The sequence below is a fragment of the Anopheles arabiensis genome, chromosome 2 (genome assembly GCF_016920715.1).
Source record: "Anopheles arabiensis isolate DONGOLA chromosome 2, AaraD3, whole genome shotgun sequence".
Lineage (NCBI taxonomy): Eukaryota > Metazoa > Arthropoda > Insecta > Diptera > Culicidae > Anopheles > Anopheles arabiensis.
Window position 1 is genome coordinate 55,493,412 of NC_053517.1, and position 20,907 is coordinate 55,514,318.

The 20,907-nt window shown below is 38.2% G+C and overlaps 1 protein-coding gene across 2 annotated transcripts; it reads left to right on the forward strand.

Annotated features, from left to right (window-relative positions):
- The first annotated feature begins 536 nt into the window (after nucleotides 1–536).
- On the forward strand, nucleotides 537–19,882 carry LOC120904732 (EH domain-containing protein 3). 2 transcript variants are annotated; one of them, XM_040314984.1, is made up of 4 exons: nucleotides 537–2,242; nucleotides 15,794–15,850; nucleotides 16,779–16,949; nucleotides 17,263–19,882. In XM_040314984.1, exons 1-4 carry the CDS (start codon nucleotides 1,018–1,020, stop codon nucleotides 17,469–17,471), a joined length of 1,662 nt encoding a protein of 553 aa, XP_040170918.1. In that variant the 5' UTR covers nucleotides 537–1,017; the 3' UTR covers nucleotides 17,472–19,882. The 2 variants fall into 2 exon arrangements, with proteins under 2 accessions (XP_040170918.1, XP_040170928.1); XM_040314994.1 differs by lacking the exon at nucleotides 15,794–15,850 and having other exon boundaries at nucleotides 1,018–2,242.
- Nucleotides 19,883–20,907: the final 1,025 nt, after the last annotated feature.

The following is a 20,907-nucleotide window of genomic DNA, read 5'->3' on the forward strand; positions in this document are numbered from 1 at the left end:
TTCGAGCTGGCTATTAGGGAGGTATTCCTCCGATACATGTTTTAAATTTCACAGTTCTTTGAGCAAAATGTACTAATTTGACACATCGAATGTCAATTGCAAAATAAATTTCCTTTAAAAACCATTAAAAACCATTTCAAAAGGAATAAAATTGAAATCTTCAGTTGAAATCGGATCAAATTACTAATTTAGTGGCTTGAACCTTCCACTTCAGGCAAAATCATACGAAAAATAGCTATTATTTGACCGAAAAGCTCGAACTTACGCGACATTCGACTTACGCTATTATTCGAGATACGCGATTGCCACCGGGGTCCGCATTAATAGCGTATATCGGGGAATACCTGTATATAATTGCGAATGATAGCTAGGCCCGGCAAAATCGGCAAAAATCACCTAGTAAATACATACACCTTGCTGCAACACAGCGGTCGCTATATGGGGTAATTTTTTCGGATTTTTCTTTAACCACCTTGGTCTGTGGCGAACAATTGTCTTTTCTGACATTTGTGTTTCGTTTCTTCTTCTCCTTCTTGTTTCGAAACTTGACAAATGTGATGTGTCTGGATTTCTTTTTTCCGTAGCCAAACTGCAAATTGCTTACACCTCGGCTCCAAGTTTACCGTTTTGATCGTACGAATTCTTGCAGTGTTTTATAGTGCCTTCGTTAGATAAAGGCTCGATTAGTATCTTTCGTTCAATTGATTTAGCTTTCGTTAGTTCCTTTCAGAAGTTTAATACGCCTATTTCGTAGATAAGGCATACGTCTCGCCAGCGCCTCATTACTCATTGCTATAATTATTCCCGAAGTGAAATCGCATTTCTGTATGATTTTGTAAAGAAACACGTTAGGAACAGCGCATACGTACATTATCGTACTCAACCGGTCACAAGTGTATGTAAAGTTCATCAAATAATTCACCGATCTGCGAACTGCTGAATGAGTCATAGTGCATTTTTATCACGGTAGAAAGTGACTCACAGGAATAACTGAGTTTTCCGCTTACACCAAGCAACATGTTCAGTTGGTTGAAAAGAGAAACGAAAACGGAGGAGGTGGTGGAAAATGTTTTAGGAGAGCTGAAAAAAATTTATCGCAGTAAATTGTTACCGCTGGAGGAGCATTACAACTTCCATGACTTTCACTCGCCGAAGCTGGAGGATTCGGATTTCGATGCGAAACCGATGATCCTGCTGGTTGGCCAGTATTCGACTGGTAAAACCACCTTCATCCGGTATCTATTGGAACGTGATTTTCCGGGCATTAGGATCGGACCGGAACCAACAACTGACCGTTTCATAGCTGTCATGTACGATGACAAGGAGGGCATGATACCGGGAAATGCGCTTGTTGTCGATCCGAAGAAACAGTTCCGGCCGCTAGAAAAGTATGGCAACGCTTTCCTCAACCGTTTCCAGTGTTCCCACGTACCGTCCCCCGTACTACGAGCCATTTCAATCGTGGACACGCCCGGTATTCTGTCTGGTGAAAAGCAGCGCGTGGACCGAGGTTACGATTTCACTGGAGTGTTGGAATGGTTTGCGGAACGCGTAGATCGTATTATCCTGCTCTTCGATGCCCACAAGCTGGACATTTCGGATGAATTTAGGCGATCAATCGAAGCACTGCGAGGACATGACGATAAGATACGGATCGTGCTAAACAAGGCGGACATGATCGATCATCAACAGCTGATGCGCGTGTACGGCGCTCTAATGTGGTCTCTCGGCAAGGTACTGCAAACGCCCGAGGTGGCAAGAGTCTACATTGGCTCCTTCTGGGACCAGCCACTGCGGTACGACGTCAACCGGCGACTGTTCGAGGATGAGGAGCAAGATCTTTTCCGCGATTTGCAATCGCTGCCGCGAAATGCGGCATTGCGTAAACTGAACGATCTTATCAAACGTGCTCGACTAGCAAAGGTCCACGCCTACCTCATTTCAGAGCTTCGGAAAGAAATGCCTCAAATTTTCGGCAAGGATAGTAAGAAAAAGGAGCTGATAAAAAATCTCGGCACTATCTACGATCGCGTCTGCCGGGAGCATCAGGTTTCGATTGGAGATTTGCCTGATATCAAGAAAATGCAAGAAGTACTCGCCAATCAGGACTTTACCAAGTTCCATTCGCTAAAAATGCCACTTATCGAGGTCGTGGACCGTATGCTTGCCGTGGACATTGCCCGTCTTATGAGCATGATTCCGCAGGAAGAGATGCAGTTGGTTTCGGAACCGCTTGTTAAAGGTTGGTACTTTCAATCGCTTATACATAAGTTTCAGAAACGCAGCGTAGTTACGCAATCCACTTGACGTTATGGATGGGCGTTGTACGCGAACCCACAGTATGACGAAGTTCGTTCCGTTTTATCTAATCTTTAGCTGGTCTGTTTGAGGCAACACAGATTTGGTTTGTTGCTTGCAACACATGGTTGCCAGGACACGAACACTTTTGATAGTAGACAACATATTAACCCTTTGTCGAGCTGCGAGGCCAATGTGTCGTTCTACACTGATAAAGTTGCACAGTGTAGCAAGCACTCGTTAAAACTTAACCTACTTTATGCGTGAATGTTTACATTATTACTCAACTAACTGGCCATTTCGCCATTTTGCCATATCGAGTCAGTAAATGTAGAACCGGTCCAAGCCATAGCTGTTACAATTTATTCATTTCAAATAATCTACAACGGTGTCGTCCGCTTTTTCATTTGTGCCCGAAGTCCATATCAGCTAAAGAGTAGGTAAATGGTAGACATATATGTAGAGTATCAGTTCTATGTTTCATAGCATTTGCTTCATTCCATTTTCCATGGACTGCACTTGAGGGACAAATCCACTTGAAGACATTATATGACTTAACTTGTTTATGAGTAGTAGATCTATTTCCAGTAGCCATCATTCTTCTTACATGTCATTGTATTTCGTGTTAAAATTTTCTAGCAAAGGGTTGGTTATGCACTACCGACAGCACATCACCATTAGACTGACTTGTTTGGCTTTACCGATAACCAGATAAACGAGCATTGATGTATTGTTTGATTCTACTTCTGATACATTATTCTGTTCTTATTTTATTATTGTCGCTGCTTTTTTACTTCATGGGTATTACACACTTCAAATGTTTGTCGATCGAATTGCTCTTTTATGACATTATCGTGGCAGCAACTGTGTTAACTTCCTTCTTCTAGTTACCCCTCGGTGATGCTACGAGCGGTCTATCGTAGACGATTAGAGCGATGATGTTAATTTCATACTAGCATATATGCCGCTGGCAAGATCGTTGGGCCACAATTAGCATTGTAGGGCAGCTGTGCGACATCGTGCATGGTTGGACTTATTTATTGGTTAGTATTTTCCACGATGACCGTACCACCACCACTTGTTATGTTTTGCTCCATTTGCAATTCCGTTCAACTCCGGAATGCAGTGGATACATAAGTCGAAACAGAGCAATACTTAGATCATCCGCCTCCATTCCGCTATACTGCTAGCTCTCTGGCTTGTTCATGGTTAACTGCACTGGTGATTTATCATTGATGCATGGAAGTAGGACCTGGCACTTCTTGATCATTGCTAAAGGCTGACAAGAGAGCAAAGAAGAATTTCGCGAGCCCATGGACAACACTCGAAAGTGGCGCACATTCGTTAGCAGTTTATCATAAATTGCTCGGTGAGCGCAAGGTCCATCTGTGCATACCGCCTTCAACAATTGAACCTATATTGTCTCAACATTTCATATGTAGTTGATGTTTTTATATCTAGTAGAACATGACTGATGCAGTGTTGGAGTGTTTGTTTATTATCTTTATCTTTAATTCATTATCTTTTTTTATTATCTGGATTATCTAAAACATTGTTTGTGGCTATTAGTATTTAATGCTTTTTAGTGTTTTACATATTGAATCATATACATATTGAATAAGTACAGAACACTGATTTTTCTGATATATAAGGTTTTTTTAAAAAAAGTCTAATAACAAAAGTCTGGAAAATGATAGAAATTACTATTTGTATTTCTTTATATACTAATAAAATACTAGTAACACTCAGTCGCATATTATCCAGTGCATGATGTCTTGTTTTATTGATATTCATAAGGCCGATAAGAAATATCAGCAACTAGCATTCAATAGTTGCGTGCATCGTCAAAAGTATTCATTGTATTAATGTGAAGCGGGAGCAGTTGTGTTCTTTTTATCATTTTATCTATTTTGTTAACATTATTTATTTTTATTGATAATAATTGCTCCAAGAACTCTAGATTGAGCTCTGCTCCTGCCCTTCGGATTTATTTAATAGTGCACTGTTGCTAGAATGCACATCTATGCACGTTGTGATCTACAACTTTGCTTTGTTCGTATAATGCATTTCTACTACCCTTGACGGGCATGGGAGTTGACGACTCTATAATGGGACTGGACCAAATCGTAACCATTAGGAGTTTCAAAAAGAAACAAAAACTAGCAAGCAAGCGACTGCAGGTCCAGATAGGAATTGTTCCATTGCTAACCTTTCTTATGCCAAAACGTCCGTGGTAGTCATTGGGTTTTCATTTCGATATGTTATATTTACTGCCCTTCATACTTGCTTTTTGAGTGTCCGCGGAGTAAGAGTTTTATTCGTGATACTCGTCTCGTGATAAACTTGTCTCGTAGTACAGCCGTGAACTCGTACGACTTAACAACACGTAGGTTCTAGCTCCGAATTGACTGAGTCGCCTTACTGTACTGTACTGCCTGTAGCAATCCGGCTATGGATAATTAATAGGTGATTTCCAAGCCAATCCCACTAGTGGTACATGCAGGCCTTGACCGACAACGGTGTTGTACCAAAGAAAAAGAGACGACGACGAAGAAACTCGCAACATTCTGGCTTTGAAATGTGTTAACAAAGTTGATATTTCAAAAAGCGTGTACAAAATGACTTATCCGAATACCAGCGGTGCAAAACACCCCATGCAAAGTTGCCTCTCCCGCTGTGGCACTTGGTAGAATTAACATCGACGGTTTGCTTAATAAAATCGTGGATAGTATTATCGGAGTTTTAGTGTTATTTTTAGTATAGTGGCTAGCTATGACAAAAATGATATATCAAATGTATTATTCTTCTGAACATTTTCTGCATTAGCCTTTATTTCTACTATGCAATAGGTAAACCCCAAAATGTGTCATTTTTCATTCTCATCAGCATGCGTGTCACACAAAACATGTACAGTCGGTCCCTAAGGAACGAGGTTCTTTATTTATGATACAAAGTATTCTATTTCTACAATACCTAAAGTAAAATTTATTGATTTCTCCCATGACCCATTAAAATAATATGAATCTCTGTCTTAACTCTGTCTTAGCTCTGTCTTAATTCTTGCCTTAATTAGATTAATTTAGTAACTAAAAGCACCATATTCAATAAAAGCATCTCACACTGTAAACGTATTTGAGTCGCTGATAAACGCGATATTTGAGTTGATGTTGATTCGAGATGATTAATGGAGGAAGTAAACATGAGGTGAAGCGTCATGTAGTGGAAGCTAGAGTACCTTGAAGAGTATTGCAGAATCAATTGATTGGGCTTACAAACAAGTATACCCGTAACCGGTATATACGTCATATAGTATCGATAACAATGTGGAAGTGAATCATGCACTTTGGTTTTAAAATCGTTGTTAGTCACGCTTAGTTTTCTTTGAAATGTTGCACATCATACGCACCTTCGTTAATGAAGCTTACTCTGGTGTTATTCGAATCGAATAGATCGAATAATTGTAAAATTGTTAAAGCGTTTATGCAAAATTCTTTATTTTAATCATTCTAAAGGAAGATGCTCAGAAGGATTTTTTGCCCCGTATGTTTGGTAGGACAATAGAAGAGCCAATATAACGGAGCATCAAGGCTCCGGTAGGTTGGCCATGTAATACGCATGGAAACGGACGACCAAGTCTTTAAAATATGTTTAGGCCGTGTACAAGAACAGACCCAAATAGGCCCAAATTGAAAAGGCAAGATGGCATGGAGGCCATTAAGGATTGGCTAAAGAAGGCGCGAGACCGTGAGCGGTTTCGGACACTCCTGAGACAGGGCAAGACCGCAAAGCGATTGTAGCGCTGGATAAGTTATTTAAGTTAACTATTCACGGTTCAAAACTTTAAACTCTACTAGGTTACAGGAATTACTTGCCTTCACAAGAAACAATTTTAATCACCTTTTGATTTATTTTTTTCTTTCTTTTCATTTGAACTAATCCTACTTAATGAACGTTTGAATTTCGTTGTGCTCATCATATTATTGATGTTCGTTTATTTATTCACGGATGTTTTGTATACTCATGTTGATTCTTCTTTTTTCTATGTGGCGTAACGATCTACACGGTCTTGCCGGCCCATACAGGTATTTGAGTCTTATTAAACAGATATGTCAAACTCATTTGCCACTTGTTCATCTAAAAATTAGGCTTGGGCAATTCGGTTCATTTCCATGAACGTGTACATACTAGTTCTTTCATTCAGATGAACTGCACGTGAATCGCGATTCATTCGTTCATTTCAGTTGAAGAAAATATGGTAAATTGTTTTATTGTTTTGCAAATTGTAAATTGTTTTGCATCTTGAAAATTATTAGGCACACCAGGAAGATCCTTATTACGATTGGTAGGACGTTCTTTTCATGAACGTACTGGTATTACGGTTAACATTCATATTTGTATGGCGGGAATGAACGACCTAGCGTACTAGGACGTTCTTTATTTCAACGGATAGTTTGTTCTTTTCGTGAATGTCCTGGTCATACGGTTCACGTTCATATTTCTATGGGAAAAATGAACGATCTGTCGTACTAGGACGTTCTTCATTTCGACGGGTAGGACGTTCATTACATGGTCCTGGTATTACGATTCACGTTAATTTTTGTATGGCGGGAACGAACGACCTAGCGTACTAGGACGTTCTTTATTTCAACGGATAGGTCGTTCTTTTCGTGAACGTCCTGGTCATACGGTTCACGTTCATATTTGTATGGAGGAAATTAACGTTCTGGCGTACTATAACGTTCGTTATTTTGGTGATCAACTCTGTGCATTATGATTTATAAAGAATCGATGAACGTTGAACGTAGATCGTTCGTTATTTAGGATGAATTGAATGAATACGGGGGATGTTCCATGCGATGCTTGTACACACGGCGGCCATGTTGTTTAGTCGTGCGAGTTTATAACTAACTTTGATTATTTATCATTAAGTACAGTATCCCGTTAGTTAATGTTCTCAACCTTAAGTTAGAGTTGCCAAATAGCTTTTTTTTTGTTAAATTTTGTTACATCCATTCCAACATAAACAATAGTGCAGTCGAGTTATAGTTTATGTTTATCCTATTACTGTAACAAAAGGGATTTACACAACAATCTGGGAAATCACAGAAAACCAAACAAAAACATTCACTCGGTAGAGGCAGCGTGGTATAATGCCAATCGAGTGGATTTTGCTTTTACTGTCTATCCCAAATCGTCAGCATTCAACGACATCATAGGGATCATGCGTGGCGCTTTAATGGTGCTTGTGTCAAGTGTCTCAGTTGCTGTGATAAAGGGCAAGAAGCTAGAAGAATGGATATAAAAAATAACGATGGATTCTGGTGCACGCGTACACGATTCAGGGTGCCATTGAAGAGGGCTGCTTTTGGAGCGAAAAAAAAACTTGAAATAGCTTTATCAAATTGTTGGTGCAGGTTGTGGTAGTTTATTAACCGTGAGTATGATCGCAACTTGGACAGCAGATGCGAATTGTGTTTTACATAAACAGCTGTATGATTTTGTTCACTTATTATTACTTAATATCTGCATGCAATGTATGCGGAATTAACTAAATTTAGCATGTGTTAATATGTTATAAACCTTAACAAGAATATGTAAGTGTAAATAATGTACAAGTATGTATAAGTGTAATTATAACAATCCTCAAGATCCCCATCCTGGCGGATTGAAATTTTGCGTTAGAGTCAACAAAATATGGCTAGTGCTCCGTGAATAAACGAATAAATAAATAAATAAATGAATGTATATCCGTCCCTGTTAGATTCACAGTACGTGTGTCAGATGTTGTATGGTGGTATATATTCTCGTCAGCTTAGTTCCCACTAACGTTTTCCCATCCTGAAATGTAGCACTGGCACGTACGTTATTCTCCTCCTCGGTAGCAAATTTCTTTTTAAATCTACACTTTAACTTTAATATTTTTGGTTTTACTTCACTGCGGCCGCCGTTAACCTTACTAGGAAATCTTTATATTTTATTTTGTTTTCTTTTGTGTCTGTATGTTTCTGTTTGCCCTATTCAAGGGTCCCTACAAACCAATGTCAACCGTCGTTATGATATCTTATCGTGTTTGTTGTCACGAAAGCGGGAAGTAAACCCCGGGAGACGGGGTTTTGTCAAAATGGTAGGTTATTGGATGGATATGCTGACGGGGATGCCTTTTTTGTTCATTCCGTTTATCGTACCTTTTACAATTGTCGAAACTTTTTTGTACTGCTCGGATGCGAACCGTAAGGCGTTTGATTTGTATGCTGCAGAGTGACAGAAAATAATGGCTAAGTTCGTACCCGGGCCTAACGCCGAGTCCTGCCGGTCGGGACATATCAAGCGACCCGTAAATTTAGCCGTTACACATTTCTAATGGGAAAGGAATCGGTCTGTGCATGAACAAATAAAACAGTAAAGCGAATGCTTGATTAGGAAAAAGGAACCCACGAGTAAATATAATAATCGAACTTTACTTCCACTGCTGCTATTATTGGCTAGGGATCGTCATGGCATGTTTCACCGAGAGGTTTTATAATGCTCCAGGGATTTTGATAATGTTAAGTTCCTGAAAGCATGGTGTAAATCCCACTTGGCGATTATGAATAAGCGCGTGGTGTTTAATTTGTTGCAAAACTAAACTTCAACAAAAGTTAGAATAATACAAAGTAATACACAACCGGCAATACGTCAACTCGTACGACTTAACAACATGCCCGTCATGGGTTCAATCCCCAAATAGACCGCGCCGCCATACGTAGGACTGACTATCCTGCTATGGGGGGAATCAATTAGTCACTGAAAGCCAAGCCCACAAGTGGGTACAGGCAGGCCTTGACCGACATCGGTTGTTGAGCCAAAGAAGAAGAAGAATACACAACAATGAATAAAAAGAAAGCATAGAAATGATTCGATAGATTCGTTGTTCAAAATTTTCTACGGTGATTTATTTTGACGCCTGTATTTGGGTTTTTTTTAAGTTGACTATTGGATAGTCGGGTCCATCCTGGGCTAGAACCTGTGACGGGCATATTTCTAAGTCGTGCATGATAAATACTGTACCAAGGTACTGGCAATTTATCGGACCATGTGTTTGGTCATTTGTTTACATTGCAAGAATTGCAAGAATATACCTATGACAGTATTCATTATTTTTTAACCTGATCCAATTTAATTACGTTAATATCTGATAATGCATAAAAACATAAAGACTTTATTGTAGTTTTGAAAATTGGCATGGTGATATTTAACTTTTATACATTATGCACGGGGCGGTCCCGTGGTACAGTCGTCAACTAGAATGACTTAATAACATGCCCGTCATGGGTTCAAGCCTAGAATTGACTATCCGGCTACGTGGTAATGAATTAAGTCTCGAAAGCCTGTATAGGCCGGCATGTCCGCGTAGGGCGTTACGACGGTATAGAAGAAGAAGAACATTAAGCACATTTCTAAGCGACCCGTAGTTGCGAGGTGTGACAATTTATGGAACTCACACATTAAAAAGCCATGTACAACTTTATAAATTAAATAAAAAAAATACGGCAGCACGGGCAACATTTAGTTGCAATGACTGGTATAATGAAAGGAAGGTATATTGAGCATATTGTTTAGTTTTGTTCGACAGGAAGTTATTTTTCTAAAAGCAGCATATTTGAAGTGCACACAAAAAATGCATAAGAAAGAATATTTTTTTGTCCCAAAACCTGTAACAGCAAGGCATGATATCCTCAACACATGTACTGCTACGTTCGAGGTCGGATGCCGCATGTTCGTGCATAATATGTCTCTTCCCGCTCGGTAGTGTAAAACTGTCATCCATGGTATGATTCCCTTATTTGGGTGCATACTCCAATAAAGTAAATTGCTTCCAGCGCATATTTTGCTCTCGTTGGTCTTGGTCTGTTTTGTTTTTTTTTCTTTTAGCTGGATTGTTGTTGCCTCTGCTTTCTTTACTCTGGCAACAGGCGAAGGCGAGGTATCACGGAGAGTGTTTGTCTTAAATTACATAAACACTCCACATTAGCGCAATGGCCCCCGGATCCGGAAATGTCTGCCGGATTCTGCTGTGGGTAGTGGCACAGGGAAATGAGGAGGGATTGTCATCGCGACTATGGCCAGAATTAATGGTAATGAGGAGGATAGGGGATATTTAAATGGGACTGCCATCAGCCAGTTACCAGTGATACGTTTTGCATCATCTTCTCTGCGATTGTCTTGGAAAATGGAGGACAGGTTTTGCGGTATTAATTATTCAGCACAGTGTGCCAGTGCCGGTGTATGTGTACATTACCTTTTCTCATAATATATCATTACTTTACCCGGCCTCGTTACACCCATCATTTCGTTCGTACCTTCACTTATTCAGGCTCCATTTTTCGCACTGGGGTGGCAACTTTTCCAGCCGCGAATCCCACCGGAGAAGGAAGTTCATCTCGGTGCTGCGTAGGTGCGGCCAAGGCCAACAAAGAGTAGAAAGCCAAATTTCGGGAAACCTCAAAAGCTGACAAAAGCTGTAGTACACTACGGCCGTCATCGGCAGGGGGGTAATTTTTCAATTTTCCCCATCAACGAGTCTGCTAGGCTGCCCCCCACACCAGCAGCACACCAACGGTCGCCACAAAAGCTGCCCGGTAGGTGGATATGCTGTTTGCATGCTGATGAAGTTTGACCGTCCAATGAATCTTCTAGCATTGTCCGCGATGGTCCGAATTCGGGCGTGTCTAGCTAAAGCAAACAGATCTCTGCTGAGTAGAGGCCGTACTAAGAAAACATTTTTGTCGTACCGAGCAGTCAGTACCGTGCGAATATTGTTTTAGCCGTTAGCTTCTGTATCTGCTGCCAGTCGGTGTTCATTTCACAGCGGTACATTGCGGGCATGCTGTTGACTGCATGCTCACCGTCCGCACCTTTTATAGTTATTTTATTTTGCTTTTATTGTAAAAAAAATCTAACCTCATTCATTCCTGCAGGAAGCTTTTGCCTTTGCTCCGTGTGTTCCTAGAGATTGTATTTGCCAGTGCGCCCACACACGATGACCTGACCCAGTTGGGGTTAAAGGATGCATTCTCGTGTTGTTTACTGCAGGACGAACTGTACGTGTCCATTGCTCAGTTGTCTTGTGATGTGTGAATGTGTTTTTGAAGCTCTTCTGGTAGCATGGTGGCGTCTGTCTGTCTGTCCATCTGTCTGTCCTTCTTCAGTAATAGTGGGGACATAGTAGAGTCGTTAGTTTCGCACTGTGATGATCTGTTTGTCGTGTTTTCTGCCCGCTTTTGTTGCTCAGCGGGAATCTTGACGTTGAAGTATTCACCGAAGTGGGCTTGTATGAATTTTCTGTTATCAGATTTTTGATTACAGTCTATGTCTGTTCATTGTCATTCTTCTATCATCAATTATTATTTTAGATTAAAATAGAAAACTGCACTTTTTTGCTTTTGATAATGGTTTTCCAAATTTGGTTAAATATCGATTTAACTTGATAATTATAATTTATCTTTTGTATTTAGAAAACCATTTTTATCTGAATCCTTATATACCAGGTATCGTGTGCTTCGGGTCTACTATGTACCTGCATTTGGTGATTATCGATATGAAAGGAGTAGAAAATGAATGTAAAAGTTTAATATTCAAGTTTTTGGACACCCGCATGATGCCATGGAATTACGAAACATCGTAATACGTGACCGTTCAACCAAACTTGTGTCAAATGTGATTGGAAACGCTTTGCTCAAAAGTTTTACAAACAAATTGGGTTCATTTAATTAGCTTTCTAACTTAACTGTAACTAAGTATAGAGCCTTGGCCATTTTTTAAATTGTACTATAAAAACAGTAGATGAAGGTTTAAGTTTTCATTGGATTTTTTTGTTGTGTTGAATAAAATTATGTCTGTTGATTTGATTGTTGAATGAATTGGATTTTGCTGCATTCTGTGTGTTGTTACATAACATATTACATTAAACTTTTTTCTGTTTTCATTAGTCGATTCATTAATCTATTATTCTGTGTTCCGGGATACAAGGATATTCGATGTGACTAGCTAACAAAAATTAAAGAATGTGTCAGAAACGTTCCTTCTTCTGTAGAATTGGTTGAAATAAATTCGTGATTTCTAATCAATTCAAAATGACCAATGCAATTTGAAATCAACTTTAATTCGAAAATATAAAAGTACCATATAGAACAGGAGTCTTGCAGTTGATACCATCGTTTGCGGAACGCTTGGTTTTATTTTAAAAGCGAATAGAACAGGTTTTACACGATTAATTGAACATACATAGTACAATGAAATAAAAAAAAAGATAATGAACATCAGTGTATGTTCTTATGTTCCAAAAGTACCTGAAACCGACAAGAGCAATTTCGTTCGTTTTTTTGTCATTCTCTTGAGAACATTCTTTTGCAATAAAAATCAAACCGTTCGACGCCTAGACAGGAACGATGCGTAGCTCTAAAGGTCTTGGGAGAAACACAACGGCGTGACTGTTCTGTTACTGGTGGAACGCTGCACGCACGTGATTGATTGGTAATTTTCGCAAAGGCTTCTTTTCCATGCGTATCTCGTGCGCGTACGCAAAGAAGAATCTTATAGAAGAGTGCCAATGGTAATGGATGGAGTGGGATCTTTGTCCCTCGTTAGGTAATGGGTGTCTTATTCATTGCACGCCACACGTTTAAGCAAACCTTCATGGCTGTGGTGTTACGTTTTGGGGCATTTTCCTCTCTACTCGTCGAACCGTGCCAAGCTATTTTGCATGAATCAAGTAGAAACCACTAATACGACATTAACAGCAGAGATATCACGCGTGTGATGTAGGAAAACGTTTCGCTTCTTTCGATTCTTTTATAGAAGGTCTGCCTTGTAAAAATTGTGCCCTGTTGTCGGTGGTTTTCCATTAGAACATATCATCAACAGAAGGAATCTGCGAAATTGACAACATTTCTTAGGCTTGTAGATCTTTGAAATGGTGAATGCGAGAGTTAAGTGAAATTAAATAAAAATTTTACACAAAATTATTAACACTAAATTATCAACACTAAATAGTAGTTACGAATTTCATATAGGATGATCCTACTTACCCTGCTAATATATGTAGAGTGCCACAATGTCGTGCAGGTTTTCGATGATATGATAAATCACACATCGCGTTGATTGAAGTTGCTCATTTATTCAATTCAGCCTATCTATTTTTGTTTATAAACATAGACAAAATAAGTTATAATAAGTTTAGTAGGCGTTATCCATTAATTACGTAACGTTGATAGAGAGTAGGGAAGGTAACAGTATCGTTTTTGTTTGTAATTTATAAGAGGTGCATATAATTTATTAAGCATCACATATTATGTTAAATAGAACAGCCAAATGTATGATGATGCAATACTAAAGCAATAGAAAAAAACAACTCTGAAAAAGGTTGACATATTTATGGAGGAACCAGGAAGATAGATGGATTGATTACTTTTCTGATGATTGTGATGTAAGAACATTGCAAACGACACTGAGGATCCGGTTATCAATTTTTTTTTGAATTTCTTTTCTATATGGGGCCACTTTTAATAATGTAAAAGTAAAAATCTCGTTTCAATTATGAAAATGTGACTTTTGCACAATAAAGTTAAAAAAGGGATGACTCACAAAAAAATACGATTTGTACATTAAGTATATATTATTGTACAAAATCGAATTTTATGGGGGCAAGCACAATCATTTACAAAATGTTTGTGGGGTGTTTTCTTTCAACGTTACAGTTTGTTACAATAGCGGGGGAGGAGGTCTTAAATTAGTTATTTAAGCGTTATGCAATTGATGGACCCTTTAGCTTAATTTTTTTAAGTTTGGCATTAATCTAGCTTGAAAACAAGATGCATAATTTGACTGTTCCGGATGAAGTTGAGAATTTTTGCGCGTGACTAGTAGCTGTGTTATCAAAATTGAGCTACTTTTAGAATCGTCGCACGCACGACATTGTCTCTCTGAATTTATTTGCACCAGCCTAAGACTAGCAAATGCCGAAGAAAGTCGCCGTTTGATTTATTTATACTTAATCGTATTTCGAATGTGATTTTCATGCTTACACTCTCATAAATATATTACAAGATAATTAACACTTTATGTATGTCATTGTTATGCAACAGTCGATGGAAAGTATCATGGAAGAAAAAATATGTTTTAATATCTTATCGGTTTACTGTACCATAGAAAACAGAACAAGACAGAGGATACTATTTCCATTCTCAATCGTTTCAAATGCTATGATTACGGTCCTCGGCGTTTATTTATTAATCTTTCCTTTATTATCAACATTACCTTTGATAGACACAATTTCATCCTTATCGCTAATTTACTTTAATTATGAGGCCGTAAACTTATGTTGATATTTGGTTCGAAATTAGCTATTTGGTCGTCAACAGTATTAACACGGAATGTTAATTATTTGGAAATGAGAAGATAATCAAATGGGTGGTTGTAAAATTTCGAAATTACGATCTTTCATAAACTTTTAACAAGGCTAAATGCTAAATTTTATATAATACTTACTCAGGTTTTATCTGAACCTAAGTATTTTCTTTGGCGTTCTTGATTAAGTGTGCTGATACGTTCAGTCGTACGTATAATTGTAGATTGTTTTCGAAATTATAACGGAAAATCTAGCAAATTTTGAGTTGCATTAAATAGTTTGTGCTTTTGAATAATAAAATCTTTAAATAACTCAATTAATTAGCCAAATTTATGTATATGTATGTATAACGAAAAGTTCATATGCATTTCAAATGTTGGATGCCAATCTCCTCCTTTTTGTGTTTATGATTAGTGTAGTGTTACTTACCTACTTACTTACTAAAAAAATGATTATTACGTATTAGTTTAATCTGTATGACAAATATAATACTATAAAGATCTTTAAGTCAAAGATTTTAAAATAATTTCTTTTATATCCGAATATGCTGATTTTTTCCTTCTCGAATTAGACGAGTTTAAAACTGATTGTCCCAACGACACAACAGTGTTACGTACAAAAAAAAGTTCAAACATTTGTCAAAATGTGCATTTTAAAATTTGAGGCGATGCATGGTTCTGCGTTCGGTGTGTTCTGCACATGTTCCCGTTGTCTTGAGGTCATATGGTATTCCAGTACGCCAAAATTATGTCATATACATTTTCCGTTTATCTAATTTGTTATTACAAACCTTCTGTTATGTGACAAACCTTAGTATCTTTAGAGCACGGGCACACTGAAGGATATGGCAAGTGAAATCGAACTGGCTTGCTGATAGATGTTCATATTTTAGGAACTAATAAGAACATCTAAACATGCATCTCTTCTGTGTCATACTGCTTAGTCAATGTTAAGGAATGTAGAAGAAAGGGAATTTCAAATTCAGAAGATTGAAAAAGAATCGATGTACGTAACAGAAGAATAGTTCTTTTTCTGTTATCATCATTTCCATTTCTCTTCATTAGCGATAGTGTTACTTAAAATCCATCTTTTAAATACGTTGGCTTCTAGGACAAAGCAACGGGACGGCAATGGAAACCAACTTTTTGGACCATCTTCTACTGAAAGGTTCGAATGATTTTTTTCTCTCCACTAATGTAATATTCACTGAACTCCATTCTACTCGCTTAAATGTTCTGTAATATATTGTGCCAGTTTTACGGTTTCATTCATGTGCGTTTGCTTAAAAAATAAAAATATCTGCACATGTATATCGACATAAAAATGTTTACTATATTTTTATCTTTATCAAAATATTTGTGTTATTATTATTGTTTTACTGTTGTTTTTATTCAGCTTATTATATAATTTTTATATTGTTTACTATACGTACAGTAGTACTACGAAAAACAGGGGGTTTCTATTACACTAAATTGGAATCGTAAATCTTCTGCCATTTGTGGGACTTACATGCAGTTTTGCCTAAAGTAAAGTGCTTTCATTTGCTGTGTCCATTTTATTGTTCACTTATAATGGTGCTTGTGCTATGTGGATTGGTGGTTGGGATTATGTAAAAGAACAAAACACATCTTATCATTATCATCGGTACAATCAAATCATTTGTTAGGCTGGTCTTGTCCTTCTGGTGGTTTAAAGCTTGTTTGTCATCGTTTATGGGAACAGTTTGTCCAATAGTTTGGTATATTGTCATGTTTCAGTGTTAAAATGTGCTCGAAATGTTCAAGGGTATGGTGGTGTGGTGCCTGGGAGATGCGTTGCTTCGTCTAGGCAATAAGTGAGAATATAGAAAACGAGTGACAATTGTTAGAGGTAGCATTCAACAATATAGAAATATGTTAAATTTGAAAATGCTGAAAGTTGAACAACATCTCCGTTTTCCATTTCCGCGTTTGTTAGTGCTAGATGTGTTTGATTTTCGGATCTTCTAAATGTATATGTGTTTTCTCTCTCTCTCTCTCTCTCTACCTTTTCTCTCGTCATTGCCCGACAATCTGTGTCGTGATATAACTTTCTTCGAACACGGCATGACGTTTAGGAGGCGCTTTCGACGGTGTGGAAGATGTCGTTTCACCATTCGGATACCGGAAGGGCGAAGGAATCGATGCCGGGTATGGTGAGGTCGATTGGATATGCAATCGTGATCGTGCCCGAACGGATCCTATCTTTGAGTCGCTTGGACCGGTTGATGGAAAAATTTCCGGTGCCGGTAAGTATCATTATCATCTTCAGCCAGGTTAAATATCTTTGTCAGCTTAGTTCGTCTCCAATCTCAATCAGAACCTGTGCGAAATTGTTTTTCCTTGTGTGTGTTAGTCTGTGAATCGATTAATCAGACGATGGATGGATCGAGAATAGCATTTACTAATGATTTCTGATTTCTGCCTTTCTTTTCTTCTGGTACGCGAACATTAATGTCTGTTTTTGGAACTGATTCGCCGCTGTTCTTGATGGTGCTTTACTGTGATAAACTGCCGGTACTTACCTTGCTGAACGTCCTTTACCCCATCCGCCATCTGCAGCGGCCAAGTCGGAGCTGATCAAATCGAAGCTACCAAACAACGTCCTGAGTAAGATTTGGAAGCTCTCGGATTACGATCAGGATGGCTTCCTGGACATCGAAGAGTTTGCTTTGGCAATGCATTTAATCAACGTCAAAATGGACGGCAATGAGCTGCCCACTGCTTTGCCACTTCATCTGGTCCCACCGTCCAAGCGGCGGGTGGACTAGAATTAGGTATTGTTAGCTTCCGGACCAAGAATACCAGCAGGCCGTATAGTGATTCGCGTTATTGTTTGTGTGTGTGTATGTGACGGCTAAACTACTAGCTTGATTGTTAATCTTTCTCCCTATTTACTTTCTTGTCCACTGCCCTCAGTGGAAGGACGCCTCAAATATTGCTTATCCGTTAGACCGACCCGTCAACTCTGACATTCACCCGAGAGTTTGTTCACGCATGTACACTTTGTGTATCATCTTTTGGTTATTGCTTGACCTTTCTTTTCCCCAATGTGTGTTGGTACGTTTTGGTCTTGTTTTTGGCGACCAATCAATCCTCAAAGTTTCTCTTCCCTGGGGTTCGTTCAACCGGTTACTCTTCACGTTTTCAGGAAGCGGAAACGTTGATGGAGCAACTGAAAGCAACAGAGGAAGCAGGCGTTTTTCTTTGTGTTTTGCTTGTAATGTTTGTGTGTTGTCCACACAATGACGGCCAATTTCAGTCATGGTGCAAACTGGGTTTATATACAAATATGCTAATTTTTACTATTATCTTCGAACAAAACAAAAACAACATAATGCTGCCAAGAAAATTACAAGCGTTTTGTTTCGATGCGTAGTGAGCAAATAGCAAATTTAACAAACATAACGCCAAAAACAAAAAAAAAAACACACGCTTACAACAAAACATCGTTTCTTGCACTGTGAGGCCTTATCCGCGATAATTTATTATTTATACACTTAGTTAGTGAAGCAAACTGTAACGAAATTTAGCCAAACAAATACATTTTTACATTAACACATATACATACATGTTGTATGTAGCGAACAAAACAAAAAAAACTTGCCGCGCAAATTAGAACGAAGTGAAACGATTATAAAACCCGATAGAGAGAACGAATACAATCAATACTTTCATTTATTAGGTGCTTTTGTCTATATTGTCATTTATTACGCGATGATTGTACTATTGTTTTGGCAGTATAGTTTGTGGAGGTGTGCAATAATAGTAAAGGAAACATTATGTTGTTTGTAGTGGAAAATTGGAAGGAATAAAATTAAATTAAAAGTGGTTTGTTGATTTTTTTTAATTTGCGCTGCAGAAGATCCGGCAAGCTGCATGTATGGTATTGATTATGAAAGTTAAAAACATTTAATCACATCTACCACGAACGTAGTGTAGAGAACAATAGAAGGTGGTGTGACGTGGTTATGTAGGATTGAAGATATCATACAGAATACGTACAATATGTTGAATCCTTAGGCGCGAACTGGTCAGAAAAAAATGTTCAGAAACAGTGGTTGGTGTTTTGGTGTTTTTACTATGTATTTATGTTTCCAGCGTTTGGTGTGCATTTGTCAAACAAAACAATAACTAGTTGAATTCGTGACAGTGTTGTTTGTTTAATCCGTAACGACGATGATTCCGTATGAATCAACAGTCTCGTGATCGTCGTGCTTATCTCAGACGAGTAAAAAGGGTTAAGTTGCTCTTGTATCGTTCGCTGCTCACTTTCTGTTGCAATATTGCCCTGGCCATAGAGTAAGTGGCTTCTGTTGTAACAAAAAGTGAAGTCGTTTTGTTGACATCTCAAGCCTCGCTGTGAAGCCTTTGAATGTTCGCTTCAAATTTGATTGCAGGTTCGTGCAGCAGCAGAAGTACTCCATCAAGTGCTATCGCTTCTTTTCTTTACCCTGAATTGCATAATTTATGCGTGATAGTGTTGAATGCCGGAATGGCGAAGGAGGAATAGTAATGCGAACTACCAACGATAGCTGTCGGTCTGTTGATAGACAGAAAATTCGTACTCTCTCGAACGATTTCAACCACAGCTGAGCCGGAACCACTTGCTCTCATTGTAACCTAAAATTACTTTGGCATTGGTCGTCTCGCTTAGGGTTTGTTTAGAGCTGGTTAACAGAAATGGGTATGCAACGTCCGCATTTAGTTTAAAAATAGGAGCGACAAGATTTGAATAATTTATTACTTCAATTGTATTGATTGTTTCTAACTACTGGTGGCATCTAGTGGAAGCTAAAAAGTTCATTACAGAAATGTGGGAGTGATTTAATTGACCGGATTGATCGACTTATTATGTCTGCTAAATTTTCATTTCAAACTGCAAATATGCCTAAAATAAAAAGCCCCCCTTTGAACTACATGCAGAATTTGTTACTACACAAAGTTTGGCCTAACGCAATTTACTTCATCTAAAGATAGAAAACAAAGACTATAATTACCGAAATCAAAGGATTTTCGCGGAACCGGATATACACATATATACACAAAACAAATCATGTATTGATACACATTTACAAGCGGAATGCATAGCATTTGTATGGTATTTGTATTTGTAGGAAAAATGCGCGTGAAAAAAGTTATGGGAAAAATATAACGAACATACGATGTGACGAGCAAAGGAGCAAATTGTGTTAAAATTGGTAAGAATGAGATTGCTAATGGACGATACCTGGGTGTTTTGCGTCTCAAAAATGTGTATATAGAACGAAATCACACGTTTCAACGTTTCAATCATCAACTCTCTGTGTCTGTGTGTTTGCGCGTATACATGCGTTTTTCGGCGTAAAAACGTGTGCACAAAATACCATAAGTACCAAACACAGACAGCTAAAGTGAATGTATGTACAGCATAGAAGATCTATACATTGCCGCTGATCTATATAAAAAAAATTAAAGCACAATGACTAGTGCAATGTAACAACATCAAAGCACACGCTGATCGACACAGAGAAACGGCCAAGCCCTGGAGAGGTTCCGCTGCGCACGGCACGCTTCGATAAGCAAATGTAGTTAAAAGAAATGATTCATAACAAAACGACAACAGTATCGTATATTTTTATGTTCACTGCTTTCGGTCGTCCAATGTTACGGCCTTGAACGTTGCTGAAAGAATGACTTCAGAATAATAACCGGCGAAGCGTGGTGAGTATCCATAGGCACCAGGAGAGGACGCATTGCTGATTTTTGTTGCATTGTTTCGGCTGTTTTTTCACCGACTGTAAATGTGGTAGTTTTGATCGTGCTGTGGTTGTAATGATGCTTCGTACTTCTGCCTGATTACAGCACTGTCATTGTTATCAATGTGGTTATTTTATTTTTCATAAAAAAAATACGTTACCAAAACATGAATGTCACAAATGAAATTGCAGGAAAAAATAGAATCAAGTGATGCACACAGCAGTAAATGTTAACAAAGCCCGAATAAGCAAACCGCATTCAACAGGTGAGTAAATACCTAGATATTGTAATTTTATTTACTGTTTTTCGGTTGGGTTTTATCTGGTCCTAATTTTTAGAAGACTTCAATGATAGAACGCTGTATCTGATAATTGAATACAGAATGGAAAATTATTTGTTTTGTTCATAATTTGATCAATTACAGTTAAATATGTAAAAAAAAATACTAATCCTTATTATAAAAGAAAG